The following is a 17440-nucleotide window of genomic DNA, read 5'->3' on the forward strand; positions in this document are numbered from 1 at the left end:
TGATTCCCACAAAAGATAAAGCGCCATGATAATGGACTACCAAATAAGATGTTGCTCTGATTTTTGCTCCATGACAGACTCCAAGAAAAACAAGAGCACCGCCTTGCGGGTGCAGACCGCTCATCTATTTTCTTTTTAAAGGTGAAGGGACTCTCAATTTAAATCACAAAGGAGGGAGAGGTGGAGTGAAGAGGGGTGTATAGTGTGGGGGTGTGGACATTTATTACATTATATTCCAAAAATGCGGGGAAAAAAATGCGAATTTTTTTCAAGGGGGGGGGGGGGGGGGGGGGGGATTCTTGGGTGCGATGGTTGGACGGTATTTCGAAAATAAATATTTGTGTTTTTTAACCTTTTCAAAAAAAATTGGGGGGGGATGGGGTGGGGGGGCGGGGTATAATAGTGTGAGGGTGTGGTGGTCATTTGTGAGATGATCTTATAAGAAAAAAAAATAGAGGGAGTGGGGTGGGGGGATTCTTGGGTGCGATGGTTGGACGGTATTTCAAAATTAAAATTAAAAAAAATAAATCTTAGTGTATTTTGACCGTTTAAAAAAAAAATTGGGGGTGGGGTGGATATAGTGTGAGGGTGTGGTGGTTATTTGTGAGATGATCTTAAAAAAAAAAAATTAGGGGGGGGGGAGGGAGGGCACGGGGGATGGTTTGGGTGGAGTCTATTTTTGTATGTCAGGTAAGAGTAGTTTTGTCAAAGTATCAATGAAATCTAATCATAAATAAAGTGATGGCAATTTTAGCAAAATTTAATAATTTTGCCTTGAGAGTCAAGGTCATTCAAAGGTCAAGGTAAAATTCAACTTACCAGATACAGTAACCTCATGATAGCATGAAAGTATTTGAAGTTTGAAAGCAATAGCCTTGATACTTTAGAAGTAAAGTGGATCGAAACACAAAATTTAACCATATATTCAAAGTTACTAAGTAAAAAAAGGGCCATAATTCCGTTAAAATGACAACCAGAGTTATGCAACTTGTCCTTTTACTGTCCCCTTATGATAGTTTGCGAGTGTTCCAAGTATGAAAGCAATATCTATGATACTTTAGGGGTAAAGTGGACCAAAACACAAAACTTAACCAAATTTTCAATTTTCTAAGTATAAAAAGGGCACATAATTCTGTCAAAATGCCAGTCAGAGTTACATAACTTTGCCTGCACAGTCCCCTTATGATAGTTAGTAAGTTTTGCAAGTATGAAAGCAATAGCTTTGATACTTCAGGAATAAAATGGACCTAAACACAAAACTTAACCAAAAAATTCAATTTTCTAAGTATAAAAAGGGCACATAATTCTGTCAAAATGCACGCCAGAGTTATCTAACTGCCTGCCCAGTCCCCTATGATAGTAAGTAAGTGTACCAAGTTTGAATGCAATAGCATTGATACTTTCTGAGAAAAGTGGACCTAAACGCAAAACTTAACCGGACGCCGACACCAAGGTGATGACAATAGCTTTTTTTTTCTGCAAAAAATAGATGAGCTAAAAATGCAACGTTATAACCGACTCCCATATCTGACTCCAGCACATGATGCAACAGTGATTACTGACTCATTGATATTTTTTACCTTAACTCCTACATATGATCTAGCACTGTAATAATTTTAACCCACAAATGATATTGAACAATGATAACTGACGCTTGAGTTAACTCTTCAAATTACTGCGCTGCAGATACGGCAACTTCCCTTTGGTGCATTACATTTTGTGTTCAGTTCTTAAAAGCGGAACCAATTTCCATATATTATAATAAAATCAAACAAACACAAGAATCTCTTAAGAGCCAATTTTATTCACATTCTATTTATCTTCAGCTTTATTAAAGACATAGGTAAGGCAACATTTGCCGCAGTACTGTCTGTCAAAGTGTGAGGCCATGAAGACGCCGGCACCACAGTCCTCCGCGGGGCATTCACGTCTCAGTCGCGTGATCTTGCCATTCTCATCAACCTGCCAACAGGGACACAGCAATGTATTTTTTGCTCTTGTCATCTAAATATGCAGAAGACCCTAACTATCTGAACAACTAAGAAAGAGGGTCTCCAAGAATAATTGATGTGAAATTTATTACAATCTGCACAGCTGCTGAGCAGTTGCTAAAATAAATTTTACCCACACATCAACTGACAAGACATCACAGTATCCATAATGCTTCCCATTAGCATGGAGTGCTCAGTTGATCTTAATTTACAGATTTCTACTTTTTTACTATTCCTTGTTTTCTAATAAAGTTCTGAAGCCTTCATACAACCCTTCATTCACATTAGTGAAACATACATTAAATTTAGCACGACTTTCTCGAACATTTTCATAAGATTAAATTATAAGTAAGAAACGTAACATTACTCTCCAGTGTCTAACTTGATGCAAATATCAGTTTCATCTGTTGTACAATACACATTTTACAAAGCTTTCAAATGGAACCTACCTTATAAAACTTGAGAACTGCAAGCTTGACCTTCTTCTTCTTATGTTTGTTCTTCTTTGGGGTGGTGTAGTTCTTCTTCTTGCGTTTCTTGGCCCCACCCCGAAGTCGAAGGACCAGGTGGAGAGTTGACTCCTTCTGGATGTTGTAGTCAGAGAGGGTGCGGCCATCCTCCAGCTGCTTACCAGCGAAGATCAGCCTCTGCTGGTCAGGGGGAATCCCTGCAAGCAATATTGGGCAAATAGATTATGCGTACAAAACATAGAATTTAATTTCCTTTTCTTTTTTTTAAAAATGGATTTTTTTACAGATACTTGCCCAATATTTGCAAGCGCACTACCATCCTGCCATCTGTTCAATGGTTCACCAAATTACAGATTTGTTGTTTTAAAATAGCGCACAAATATGGGAGCTCACTGCTGCACTTACCTCTGTCCTATGGTTTACTAAATCTGTTTTTATTGTAATGACAAGTTATTCAATAACTGCTAACAACACAAGGCCATCCTTAAACTGAGGAGCTGCGCCATGAGCGCATGATACGCCCGTCGTTCGCCAATGAAGTAGTAAGGTAATAAATAACCCTTTGAATCATTTTTTTACTTCAGTTTATTTGTATTTGAATACATGGTTTATTTTATAAGTACATGAGCATGGAGCGCCGTCTCCTTGACATTCATACCATATCTTTTTTTGAGTATATGTATGCATTTCTTTAGAGGATATGGAGTTGAAGTAAACCTGTTATAGATATTTTGACCAATAATAAAAGAGAAATGTAGATGGGTAAGTGGTAGTGTACAATCGGAATAGAAAAAAGCTCACCTTGTTCAATTTTTGACGAACAAAGTCCCATAACTCTGGAACGACAATTCAGAATTCCGTCAAAAACGAAAGGGGATCAGGGTTTATCAATATTAAGATTGTGTTGAAATTTGAAAAAAATCCATCGAAGGATATTTGAGCTACAGTAGGACATTCAATGAAATCACGAAATTTTGACGAACAAAGTCCCATAACTCTGGAACGACAATTCAGAATTCCGTCAAAAACGAAAGGGGATCAATTTGAAAAAAATCCATCGAAGGATATTTGAGCTACAGTAGGACATTCAATGAAATCACGAAATTTTGACGAACAAAGTCCCATAACTCTGGAACGACAATTCAGAATTCCGTCAAAAACGAAAGGGGATCAATTTGAAAAAAATGCATCGAAGGATATTTGAGCTACAGTAGGACATTCAATGAAATCACGAAATTTTGACGAACAAAGTCCCATAACTCTGGAACGACAATTCAGAATTCCGTCAAAAACGAAAGGGGATCAGGGTTTATCAATATTAAGATTGTGTTGAAATTTGAAAAAAATCCATCGAAGGATATTTGAGCTACAGTAGGACATTCAATGAAATCACGAAATTTTGACGAACAAAGTCCCATAACTCTGGAACGACAATTCAGAATTCCGTCAAAAACGAAAGGGGATCAGGGTTTATCAATATTAAGATTGTGTTGAAATTTGAAAAAAATCCATCGAAGGATATTTGAGCTACAGTAGGACATTCAATGAAATCACGAAATTTTGACGAACAAAGTCCCATAACTCTGGAACGACAATTCAGAATTCCGTCAAAAACGAAAGGGGATCAGGGTTTATCAATATTAAGATTGTGTTAAAATTTGAAGAAAATCTGTCAAAGGATATTTGACGTAGCGTACGACATTAACAGACGGACGGACGGACGGACGGACAGACGGACGGACAGACGCGGGGTATACCATAATACGTCCCGTCATAGACGGGCGTATAAAAATGTTTGTTTGGCATAACCCGACCCAGGTAAATTTGGGTGGGTCGGTAGGTAGGGATTTTATTTATTTTTTGTAATTTTTTTCTAACATTGAACTCCGACATATACCAAACTGAAAGGTAATTATCAAATAAAGCTCAAAGTCTTCTGCCTCATGAAAGGAAATTGGTAAAGATTTTTCTGCGCCGTCCGTATCACTGCACATGTATTCGTAAGTCTTAGTATTTTTGCTATAAAGAGCTTCTTTTCATTTGCTTACTTTTATACGACTTTTGCCATCAGCCGTTATATTGTAGGCAGACGACAATATCAACTGTGTATAAAAAAACAACTCCGGATTAAAATGGCGGATGTTTTCAATGAAATTTAACGAGATTTAAGCATATTTGCAAATTATAATTTTCTTGAGCCAAATTCGCTTTACTTTAGCAAATGGGGAACGACAGCGCGAGCCCTGTAGTAGTGAGCATTTATTCCAATAATAACACCCTCGCGCTGTTGTTCCCCTTTTGAGTCATTTGCTAACCTATTGAGAATTTGGCTCAAGAAAAATCTAAATTGCGAAAATGCGAAAATCTAGTAAAATTTCGTTGAAAACATCCGCCCTTTTTAATCCGGACTGGTTTTCTATATTTGTCTCTTTGTTTCAATGCAAGTGTTCGCAATTCGAACAGTTAACGAAACCCGGTCTGTACCCGATAAGACATTGCTTGATCTTATTGTTAATGAAGTGCACATGGTAGCTGGCCAATCAGCATTGAGCTTGCTTACACATGACATGATGCTGTCGAATGAAACGTGAGAACGGGTGGAGCTATCGGATAATATTGGGTCATTCATGCGCAGATGTTGTATAATTTGAATGCACATTTAATATCGCCGTCTGCATCCAAAATAGCAACCGGTTAGAAAGTCGTATATAGAGATAAGCAAATGAAACAAAAACGTGACAATACCCGTCAATGAATATTTCTAAGCATACCACTTTTTATCTTTCTACCGAATATTTACCGATCTGAATTAAAGAGTGATAATTAAATAATAAGTTATATGGCGATAATATTACACATCTCTGCCGATTGCCGAATTAAATTGAACGGTGATAATTAATTAATTTGTTTTTTACTCCCAAACTATCCTGAATGACAGAAGCGTATTTTAATTAAAGGGATACGAGAAAAACAGGAGCGGTTTAATTGTATTTAAAGTCTAATTAATCGCATATGCATATGTCAAATATATAGGTGACTCAATTAAATACCGGTATGCGTTTTGTTCATTGCTATTCTAAGATATCCTTGAAAGAGCATTCAATTAAATGACACAAATAACCGGAAAGGATAAAAAGCGGAAAGGACAAATTTAGCGGAAAGAAGTTTCGGCAACACAAAAAAAAAATTCTGGAAAGAAACCCCCAAAAAAATTCAGTCGGGCCGATTTTAGTGGGTCGGTCGGGTTATGCCAAACAATAGAATTTTTAAGGATGGCCCAAGCGTGACATTCAAAGGGAGGAAATCAATTTAGAAAAAGATCACATATTATGCTTTCTTTACTATAAAATAACATGCAATATTAGTCCTTAGATTGGAATGCAAAATAACTAGGATGTTTAGACATTTGGGGAAGAAATCCTCAACAATTTTGTTAAAATCTAACTCTACTCCAATAATATTCACCACCAAATCGTTGATGCTCATACCTAACTCAGCCATTGTATTGTTCGTGAGATGATTAACATTCAATAACATTGAGCAGCAATTAATTTATTGATGTTCTTGCATAAATTACCCATTCATGATTCAAGATAAATAGCGCCTCAGATTTTCATTGCTGAGCTATGGTTTAAATAAATGCAAAAAGGTGTGCTTACCTTCCTTATCCTGGATTTTGGCCTTCACATTTTCAATGGAATCACTTGGCTCAACCTGATAAGCGCAAATTAAATATTACATGGCAAAACAATCACAGTACTATGGCGAAAAACAGATTTTTTTTAGCACGGTTTACACAGATTTTTCATTGAAACTCAATATGAAATCCTTTTACTCTAATTTGTATGCCAAACTTCGTGGAGTAACTGTCAGTGCTTTTTATCTGGAAATTGGGAAGAGGCCCTCGCCTTGCAAATTGGGATATTTACGCGCAATAAATGGCCATATTGGGAAAAACACTTTTAGAGCATTTTAAACAGTCACAATAATGGTTTAAACTTTTTTTTTATGATTAATGACCTGAAAATATTATATTTAAAGATTGGCCAGCTATATTTTAAAACAGATAAACATGTCAACAGGTAACATCAGTTCTTGAACAGTAAAGTTATCTCTTTTTTTGGTTATGACAGACTCTGTCAGTCACAAAATTCAGCCATGACACCGGTGACCTCCCTTGCCCTCGCGCAAAAACCGACAATAAAACCTGTACTACGGAATATTCTGTACTAGACTGGTACACAAATACAAAATTCAACTTAGGGGTAGTGGGGAAATACCTGAAATTAACTAAACTGGTAGTGAAAAAATCAATACCAGACAACAATTACGCAAAATAAACCCTCATCTTTGTTAATCTCTTGTGGAAACTTTCAATGATATAACAATCATCTACAAGAGCAGTAAAACTATACCGAATAGTCTACAAAACACCAGCCAAGGTCTTTTTTCAAGTAATATAATATACCAGTCGTGCTATTTTAATCAATATAAACTAATAATTGTAAAAAAATACTGCATTTTAGAACTTTTCTTTTTTCGTCAAGCTGGTTGACAGTCCCTTTAAATGCCTGATAAAACCTTTCTTCAATCAGTTTTTATAATCTTTATAACTTCTTTAACAAATAAAATGTGCTTCCAAAGTAGAAATTCACTTGCCTCTAGGGTAATTGTCTTGCCCGTGAGGGTCTTCACGAAGATCTGCATGTTACCGCCTCTGCAAGACATATAATGCAATGTATAGAAAACAATCAATACTGTACTTATCATCTTTTCTATACATTTTTAAGTAATCTACTGAACACCTTGACTGTCATTACTGATTTATGACAAGGGCTGTTAGTAAAACATGCATGCCCCCCATATGGGCTGTCAGTTGTAGTGGCAGCCATTGTGTTAATACGGTTTTTGTCACTGTGACCTTGACCTTTGACCTAATGTAAGTTATCATCCAGAAACCATTGTACTATTTCGAGTCACTGTGACCTTGACCTTTGACCGAGGGACCTGAAAATCAATAGGGGTCATCTGCCAGTCATGATCAAGGGGGGAGTGAGAGGGGGGTATAATGCGGGGTGTGGTAATTTATTAGATGTTTTTAAAAAAAAAAAAAGCAAATTCGTTGAATTGATATCCCCCGCCTATATACTTCTGGACACATAAGTGTTATTTTTGACACTAAAATAGCATTTTTTGAAGATACAAAGGGCCATAACTCTGTTTTTAACAAATGGTGTACAATGCCATTTGGCTTGCATCATCCTCTTATGCATATGTATACTCATACCAAGTTTCAATGAAATCCGCCAAAGCACTTCCAAGATACGGCTCCGGACACAAAAGTGCCGGACGGACAGCCGGACGGACGGACAGGCCAAAACAATATCCCTCCGCCTCTGGCGAGGGATAATTAAAAAAATTGGGGGGGGGGGGTGGAGGGTGAGAGGGGGGTATAATGTGGGGTGTGGTAATTTACAAGATGTTTAAAAAAAAAAATTGGGGTGGGTGGGGGGGGAAGTTTAAAAACAAAATGTTTTTTTTTAAGGGGGGGGGGGGTAGGGGGTTGAGAGGGGGGTATAATGTGGGGTGTGGTAATTTATTAGATGTTTAAAAAAAATGGTGGGGGGGGGGGGGGGCGGTGGGTTGGGGGGGGGGGGGGGGTAGGGGGAGTGAGAGGGGGGTATAATGTGGTGTGTGGTAATTTATTAGATGTTAAAAAAACAAGAGGGCCATGATGGCCCTGAATCGCTCACCTGACTAACCTTGCTTCATGAACTTAAATTTTATGAGACCCATATACAATCCCAAGCCAAATTTGATTAATTAATACATTCTGACAAAATTTCATTAAGACGTGATGAAAACTGTGACCTCTTTCATCTACACAAGGTTTTACTAGAATTTGCCCGGTGACCTAATTTTTGACCCCAGATGACCCATATACGATCCAAAATCATATATTATCAAGATAAACATTCTGACCATATTTCATTAAGATCATATGAAAACTATGACCTCTATTGTCTTCACAAAGTTTTTCTATGATTTGCCCTAGTTTTTGACCCCAGATGACCCTAATACAATCCCAATCCAGATTTCATCAAGATTAATATTCTGGCCAAATTTCATAAAGATTTAATGAAAACTGTGACCTCTACTGTCTACAAAAGTTTGTTTTTTTAATTTGACCTAGTTTTTGACCCTAGATGACCCAAAGTCAATCCCAATTCAGATTTTAACAAGACAAACATTCTGACTATATTTCAATAAAATCTGATGAAAACTGTGACCTCTATAGTCTACACAAGGTTTTTCTATTATTTAACCTAGTGCCTAGTTGCTGACCCCAGATGACCCAAATACAATCCAAACAGGGCTCCTTTGCCCCAAAATTTCTGTGGCCAACATTTTAGCCAAAAGGAATTTTGTGTAGCCAAATTTTAGAAACTGTAGCCAAAGTTTTAGCAAAGCATTTGCAGGGGTCAAAGTTGGATATTTTGAAAATCCTGAACTTAAAGCTGGGGGCCAGGGGGCCGCAGGGCCCTCGGTGGGTCCAGGGAACAAGGGGTCCAGAGGCCCCCAGAAGCTCCTGGATTCGACACATTTAAAGGGTGCCTGTACCTGTGCTGGTGATTCTATTTTCTTAAAAAAACAACATACACATATATTTAAAAATCTTCATGTATTTGATAAGGAACACACAAAACTTAGTCAAAAGGCAATTCATTCACATGCACCCTCTGTCTGGCATGGACTCGACTGCAGGTGTTGCTTTTGAAGAACCAGATAAAACCTGTAACAGTGGTTACAAATTATATTTTTCACACATACTTTAAAAAAGTCAATAATACATGTTTAATTAATGCAGAATCAAATGTCACCATTTATATTCACAGAATCATGCTGCCAGAAGCCTCCACATACACCTAAGAAAATTGGGTATGGTGGCTTCTGCTAAACAGTTAAAATTGAAAATTTCAGCATGGGTTCCCCTAGTTTTTATCCCAATCGTTGCTTGAATGCTAAATAATTGTATCCTGGTGTGACCCAAATTTGACGATGTAACGGTTACATGAAGCAATATTTAGCAAATAATTTAAGAAATAATGAATGTTTAATAGCACAAAATAATAATTTTAAACTCGGCTGTATTACTTTGAAATGATTCCAAGACAATAATCATCCATTTAATCGATTAAAATAGAACATCCTCGAATTAAGGTGTCGGCGAATTTGGATTACGGTAAGTTGCCCATATTTGTTTTACAAAAAGTAAAAAAAAAACATTTCTTGCTGCTGGGCTCATATGTTGGGGACAATAAAACATTTTATTTAACTAAAAAAGACCTGTCCCAGTCAGCAAAAATGGAGTATTTGATCGTATTTTCAATTACTGTTAAAATTCTTTTCCTGATTTATGCTTTATTCAAAGGTCAAAATGTTTTAAAAGCTCACAATCAATGAATCATACGTTATTAATAAAAAAAAAACTGGCAAATTTGCTAGATCTATCTTGCCGATTTTTGATGCAAAACAACCTAAACAGTAAACTTTAGCAACAGAAAATACGACCAAATTCGGGGTGTTAGTTTAAAAAAATAAAAACCCTACCTGGTTGGTCTTGATGGTTCTTATATTCTTTATGTGATAAGGGCCCTCTGCGTGGAGACGCAATGCCTTCTTCCCACAAGACTGATAATTCAGGGTTTTCTTACAAACTTCTAAAACCGCTTTTCCACAAGCTTCCACTTTTCTCACCCAGTTCACTACCCGCCCGTAGACTACAGCTGGGAATGGCCACCCATTATAAACTGCATGCTGAAGTTTCTTTAGCTACCAACAGGCAAGTATCTCGTTGCCATTTTTCTCAACTTAAGTCTAAACACAGCTTCCCATTCAGCATCAAATATACGCAAAAAGTACTCAAATTGATTTAAATCGGCAGCAATCTTTAATCTTTAATCAGATGTAATTGTTTATTTAATCCACTACGATGTACGATTTGTTTTCACATCAGTAATTTGTCTCGATGACCGGTGTTAATGCCGACTGCGTATGAATTTTTCAGGTCAATAACACGGCAATGTATTGATGCACAGTCTACAGCTGAAAGCGGTTAATATCTGGGACGGCATGTCAGGAAAAAAATCAATACCGATAATTCGCATTGTTCATTAATTAAGCAACGATTAATAACACTTATCCTTTATGGATTTTCATGAAAGAAAAACCATAATAAATTCTCTTTTTTATTCTCTTTAATCTGATATATAAACAAGTTTGGAAAGAATTGGATGAAAAATTTGGACTTTATTGCATAAACACCATTTTCTCAATTCAAGGGGAGGTAATTCTGTACTTTATGGACCAATAATGCTCATTTTTTGTAGGGTTCGTGTCCTCATTGATATAAAGACACTGTGCCAATTTGGAAAGGATCGGACAAAAAATGTGGAAGATTTTTGAAAGTTTTCACAAAATAGGCAAAAACGAATAAACATGCAAAGTTCAACGAGCTCCTGCGGCCATGTTTTTTGACGAATCAAATTTCTTTGAACATCTTTTTCAGGGGAGCCTTCAAAGGTAATCCCTGTGAATTTTTTGAAAATCTGATGAGCGGTTTCTGACAAGAAGATTTTTTAAGGTTTTTACCATATATGGTCATGGCGGCCATCTTGGTTATGTGATCAAATTTTTTTTAACAATTCTTTTGTCCCATGACCTAGGGATGCTCCACATGAAATTTAGTTGAAATTGGCTCAATGGTTTAGTAGAAGAAGATGTTTACAAATTGTTTACGGACGGACGGACGCCGGACGCTGAGTGATCACAATAGCTCACCCCGAGCTATCGCTCAGGTGAGCTAAAAAAAATTGGGGGGTGGGGGGGAGGGGTAGGGTGGTGGGGCGTGAGGGGGGGGGGTCTAATGTTGGTTGTGGTAATTTATAAGATGTTTAAATAAAATATATTTTTTTGGGGGGGGGGAAGTGGGGGGGGGGGGTAGGGGGTGAGAGGGGGTATAATGTGGGGTGTGATAATTTATTAGATGTTTTAAAAAAAAATGGAGGGGTGGGGGGGTAGTCAGAGGAGGGTATAATGTGGGGTGTGGTAATTTATTAGATGTTAAAAAAGGGGGGGGGCCGGGGGAGTGAGAGGGGGGTATAATGTGGGGTGTGGTAATTAATTAGATGTTTAAAAAAATGGGGGGGGGGGGGGTAGGGGGGGTGAGAGGGGGGGGGGTATAATGTGGGGTGGGGTAATTTATTAGATGTTAAATTAAAAAAATAAAAATAATTTAGGGGGGATGGGGGTAGGGGCTGAGAGGGGGGTATAATGTGGGGTGTGGTAATTTATTAGATGTCTGAAAAAAAATTGGGGGGGGGGGGGGCGGGGGTGAGAGGGGGTATAATGTGGGGTGTGATAATTTATTAATGTTAAAAAAAATTGGCGGGGGAGGGGGGTAGGGGGGGGGTGAGAGGGGGGTATAATCTGGGTGGGGTTATTTATAAGATGTTTAAACAAAATGGGGGGTGGGTGGGGGTAGGGGGGTGGGGGTGAGAGGGGGTATAATGTGGGGGTGTGGTAATTTATTAGAATGTTTTAAAAAAATTGGGGGTGGAGGGGTAGTGAGAGGGGGGTATAATGTGGTGTGTGGTAATTTATTAGATGTTTAAAAAAACAATTGGGGGCAGGGTTGGCATATTGACCGGTCAATTGAGTATTGACCGGGCCGGCGGTCAATACCCGGTTAAAACCGGTCAATACTGGTCATTACTGGTCTTTACTGGTCAATACTGGTCGATTGAAAATTTTAGCATTTAAACATTACAAAGGAGCCATTTTATATTAAATCAATAATTATTCTGTAATTGATAAACTTTTTTCTGAGTTATTTATTGTAAAAAAATCTTTAAAGCTGTAAAAAGTTACTTCTTTATTATTTATGGAAACAGCCTCAAATACATGAGGACTAAGGCAATATCTTTATCTCAGTGTATCACATCTGTTACTAAAGTATTATTACTATTGTAGGTACCATAGCATTTCACTTATCTATTGATATATCTATTTGATAAGCAGATGGACAAACAGAACTCTTGTGTATTCTAGGGTTATAAATCTAGCCTCTTAGTTGGTAATAAATTGCATGCAGTGTTATGTCTCTGATATCGACAATTAAGCAAATCTGCCCTTAGGCTATTTCATATCACTCACACAAGAAGATTACATTGTACTTGCTATTAATTTAATAGTTACTTCTAACTTGTTTCCTTTCTGTATTAAGAGGTGTTTTTCCCTTTCATATTAAAAGTTCAATTGGTATTCAAATGAATAAACAATCAAAGTTCTTGATTTTGCCAACAAATAATGTTTTCCAATTGTGGGTCTACTTTTCTTTTCAATTATTTTTTTCTTTTAATAATTATTTCTTATTATGTTTTTTATTCTTATATCAATAAAAATTAAAGTTTTTTTCACTATTTTGTTTAAAAAGTATTTAAAGAAATCAATGCAAAAATACATGACAAGTAAGGATTGTGTCAAAAAGGTGCCATTTAAGGCCCTATTATCAGTTTTGGCTGCCCCAACCTGTATAGGTGAGAAGACCGTTAGAAGACTGTGGGGACAGTGGGGTATGAGGAACAACTCATACACAGTAATTGACAGGTTCTTGTTGAATCAAGCACAGAATTATATGAGCATCATAATTCATTAAAAATGAAAAAAAAATCAATCAACCAGAAAAATCAAATTGACCAACTTTGACTTATTTGCAAAATTTTGAGAGATTGGCCTAAAAATTGCATGAACAGGTATAAAATAGTGGGTATTAATAGCTTAAGACATTATTGGCAACATGTCTGTTTAATTTATATTATCAATATTGTTTAATTAGGCATGGAATATAAATTAAAATTGGGGGTAAAGTTCAATCGACCAGTATTGACCAGTAATGACCACTTCGGGAGTATTGACCGGGGCGGTTTTAACCGGTAAAAACCGCCGGTTAAAACCGGGGGCGGTCGATTGGTGCCAACCCTGATTGGGGGGGGGGGGGGGGGAGTGGGTTGGGAGGTGAGAGGGGGGGTATAATGTTGGGTGTGGTAATTGATAAGATGTTTAAAAAAAATGGGGGTGGGGTGGGAGTGAGAGGGAGGTATAATGTGGGGTGTGGTAATTTATTAGATGTTTTAAAAAAAATGGGGGGGGGGTAGGGGGAGTGAGAGGGGGTATAATTTGGGGTGTGGTAATTTATTAGATGTTAAAAAAAAATTGGAGGGGCGGGTAGGGGGTGAAAAGGGGGGTATAATGCGGGGTGTGGTAATTTATTAGATGTTTAAAAAAAAATTGGGTGGGGGGGGTGGGGGTGAGGTTGGGGGGGGGGGGGGGGGGGGGAGAAGGGATTCTGGTAGGGGCGTGGGGTATTGTTTGGGTGGAATCCATTGTGGTATTCAGGTAAGTGTTGTTTTGTCAAAGTAATAATAAATTGTGATCATAAAAAATAACAAATGATCTCACACTGATATGAACAAATATCCTTTATTCATTAAACATGAAATTTAAACTAATTGCATTTGTTTCCCCTGTATATAAGATATAATAGTGTATTACCTCCCCTGTCTTGCTTATATTTATATAAATCAACAAAAATAAACATTAACACAATATTTAAAGGCTCTATAAAGGTGACAAATCCAATTATTATGCATATCAACTGGTCTGATTTTTACCAGATTTTAGTTACTCTTGCATAAAAACTGCTAATAAAACAGCTTAGGTACAACGTTGTCAAGAATTATGGAAGATAAACCCGTTTCATAATTGGAAGAAATGTTTACATTTTTGCAACTAACGTGATGTGTAGCCTCAGAGTGACATATGCTTAAGATAGCCGAAAGAAAATTAAATTGTAATTCTATTTTAAACAACTTTTAACCAGCAGAAAGTAACTTATTAGATCACTACAAACGTTTTAACCATTTAGAAGAGACCTACTTTGTGGGTGATATCGGAAAACGTTAAAAATCATCGTTATATTTTTGGTGACCCGAGTCACTTTCACTATCTCTTTCCCGAGTAAACAGCGATGTTAATAAACTGATTGTTTGTTAACACAATTGACTTGGAGGACACTTTATTTTGAGCTCAAAACAAGTTGTATAGCTCATTTTTTTATTGTAGTGTCCAATAGCATATAAATATTGATTTTTGATAACCTTTATAAATAAAATATGAAAAAAATATTTAAAAATCGGTAAATAATTACGGATCTTCACCTTTATAGAGCCTTTAATATACAAAATATACAAAAAATCTCAAATTCTGATAATATTTTTACTGATCCACTTTATTTAACTCAAAGGATGATGTTTCATTGGACTGATAATTATAGATTTAGGATAACAGACAAGTTGCTTCAATTATATTGTTCAGAGTTCGCCCTGTTGGCCGGGTATGCGTTCTTGAGTTATCATCCTAAAACCATTTTACTATTTAGGGTCACCGTGACCTTGACCTAGTGACCTCAAAATCAATAGGGGTCATCTGCGAGTCATGATCAATGTACCTATGAAGTTTCATGATCCTAGGCCCAAGTGTTCTTGAGTTATCATCCGGAAACCATTTGGTGGATGGACCGACAGACGGACCGACCGACGTGTGCAAAACAATATACGGTTATTATATACCCCCTTTTCTTCGAAGGGGGACATAATAAAAACAAATTTATTTGTTAAAACACTGAATTATTTATGCATGATAAATTCATTATTTTTTCCCGAATGAGCCATTTCATCGAAGCAAAAATTCCCAAACTGGCCAATTTTGGAAGACCCTTTTTCCCAAAATAGGCAGAAAAAAAACCTGTGAACGTTTGCACATTATGCAGTTGTTACGGAAACAAGTTTTGACACAGGCAACATTGTTGTGCTGATAAAAAACAGGTCAATATTGAAATTCATCACAGTTCAATACGTTGTAATCAAATATGTTTTCTCTTATGCATTGTTCATATAGTGTTCCTAAGTGATACAAAATCGTTAGAGTATTTTCCTTACTACATTATCTGTAATCAGGGCTTGACACTAACTTCTACAGATTGGTGTCCACAGGGAACCCTGCCTATTAAAACTAGAGCAAAATCCTGGGAAAAACTGGTGTCCCTCACCAAAATTTGAGGGTCTCGGGTTACCAGGAAACTGTGTGTCGAGGCTGCTGTTGACATTTATTCACAAGAAATTAACACCACCTGCAAGGTTGGTTTTATGGCTACTTAAAGTATGCAAATCTTAAAATTGGAAAAGCCAATCAGAATCCAAGGCTCAACAAGAATATGCTGCTGTTGACATTTATTCACAAGAAATTAACACCACCTGCAAGGTTGGTTTTATGGCTACTTAAAGTATGCAAATCTCAAAATTGGAAAAGCCAATCAGAATCCAAGGCTCAACAAGAATATATTTTCACGATAGCGGTTTGACACTATAAACACAATAATTACCGGTATTATTACAGACGATAAACATTTGAAAAAAGCATCAAATATAAAGACCAAAGGTTTCTAATGTTTATAATGATTTATTGTCATGTGTTTGTAAAATATTTGAGATGTAACAACTTAATGAAAATTACACACGACTAAACAAGCATATAGATATAGCATATAAGTATTCTGCAAGCACAGCAGATCACTGAAGTTGTTATAAATTGGACAAAAATGACATGGACATGTTTACATTCTTTTGTATTTCTGCCAGAAAACATTTATGCGGTGTATGTATAAGAAAAAAGTTCCACCTGGATTCCAGGCAGCGAGTTTACGCGAAAAAAACTTTAGGAATAGCCTCAAAACCTTCAAATTTAGGACAGAAAAAAATGTCTCATTCCTAAAAACTATAGGTGTGACATGTATGGAAAAAGTGTCACATTGTGCTCAGCGTGTTTTTTTTCCTCAAAAATTATTGTACTGTTTCCATTTTGGACACTTGTCCAATTTTTACCAAGACCTGTGTCAGTGTGTGAACAGTGACAACACGTGTTCGAAACATTCCATCAATACAGCCTTTATTATGACAAAATTAACTTTGACGACAACTTTATTGTAATAAAAATTGATCAATAACTATATATGATAATAAGAGTTTGTTATAATCGCATTGTCTCGATATAAAAAAGAAGGAAATTGTGTGATAACATGCCATACCACTCGCTATGGCGGAGTCGCACGAGAAAAAGGAAATTACTAGGCGCATGCGTTGGTTTTGTAAAACTGTGCCCAACTGTTGTGGTTAAAAGTCACTACACAGTGACGACAGAAAGCTCACATCTATGTTAGCAGGATCTCTTACACTTTGCAAAAAAGTAATATGCAGGTAAACAAACGCTGTTCCTTTTTATTCACTCATTATAGTGGCGTTCAAAAAATAATGGTCGATAAGATTTGTGATTTTAATAGGATTTTATGTGTAATGTGTCAGCTTTGGCTGTAGATCTACCTAAATACTAGTTCGTGCTTTTTTCTCAAACTCTGGGCCAATCCAGAGTTAGCTTATAGACAGAAAAAAGTGCAAAAGCGACTATATCATTTAAAAGGGCCGCAAAGAGCATGTTATTGATATTCTGAATACGTAAATAATAATGGCGTATAAGAACGTATACAACTAGCTATGTATAATAACTGAATAATCTATTAATTATGAGCGTTAAAAATCATTTTATCATATTGGACTGGTTTGCCTAGCCCTTTTTATCCCACATAGTGATGTAATCTATATACAAATGTACCATAAGTTGGGGAGGATTATATACAAATTATTAATTTTAATGCCTTATTGTCTTAAAGTTGACAGTGAAACGGTCAAGCCGTCAATTCGCTGCATTACACAATATCACAGGCAAGCTGGAAACAGTTATTGGCGCTGTGAATTTCCTGCCACAGTTTTCACCGTACTTGAATGATATTTCAGTATAAAGTATAAT

The 17440-nt window shown here is 36.7% G+C and overlaps 1 protein-coding gene across 1 annotated transcript; it reads right to left on the reverse strand.

The window, feature by feature from the left end:
• Positions 1–1784: 1784 nt before the first annotated feature.
• Positions 1785–16760, reverse strand: LOC127832663 (ubiquitin-40S ribosomal protein S27a). The gene is made up of 5 exons (XM_052358276.1): positions 16665–16760; positions 7121–7178; positions 6121–6175; positions 2441–2658; positions 1785–1962 (listed from the first exon to the last, which is right to left on the reverse strand). Exons 2-5 carry the CDS (start codon positions 7166–7168, stop codon positions 1813–1815), a joined length of 471 nt encoding a protein of 156 aa, XP_052214236.1. The 5' UTR covers positions 7169–7178; positions 16665–16760; the 3' UTR covers positions 1785–1812.
• Between the last annotated feature and the right edge of the window lie 680 nt (positions 16761–17440).

This window comes from Dreissena polymorpha, chromosome 5, assembly GCF_020536995.1.
Source record: "Dreissena polymorpha isolate Duluth1 chromosome 5, UMN_Dpol_1.0, whole genome shotgun sequence".
NCBI classification, from domain to species: Eukaryota; Metazoa; Mollusca; class Bivalvia; order Myida; family Dreissenidae; genus Dreissena; species Dreissena polymorpha.

What these genes read in the sequence shown, in the direction of transcription:
- LOC127832663 (XM_052358276.1), bottom strand. Translation starts at nt 7,168, where the DNA reads ATGCAGATCTTCGTGAAGACCCTCACGGGCAAGACAATTACCCTAGAG. An exon ending in GCAAGACAATTACCCTAGAG is followed by an intron (nt 6,176 to 7,120) that starts GCAAGTGAATTT and finishes TGCGCTTATCAG; the next exon opens with GTTGAGCCAAGTGATTCCAT. An exon ending in CAAAATCCAGGATAAGGAAG is followed by an intron (nt 2,659 to 6,120) that starts GTAAGCACACCT and finishes TATTGCTTGCAG; the next exon opens with GGATTCCCCCTGACCAGCAG.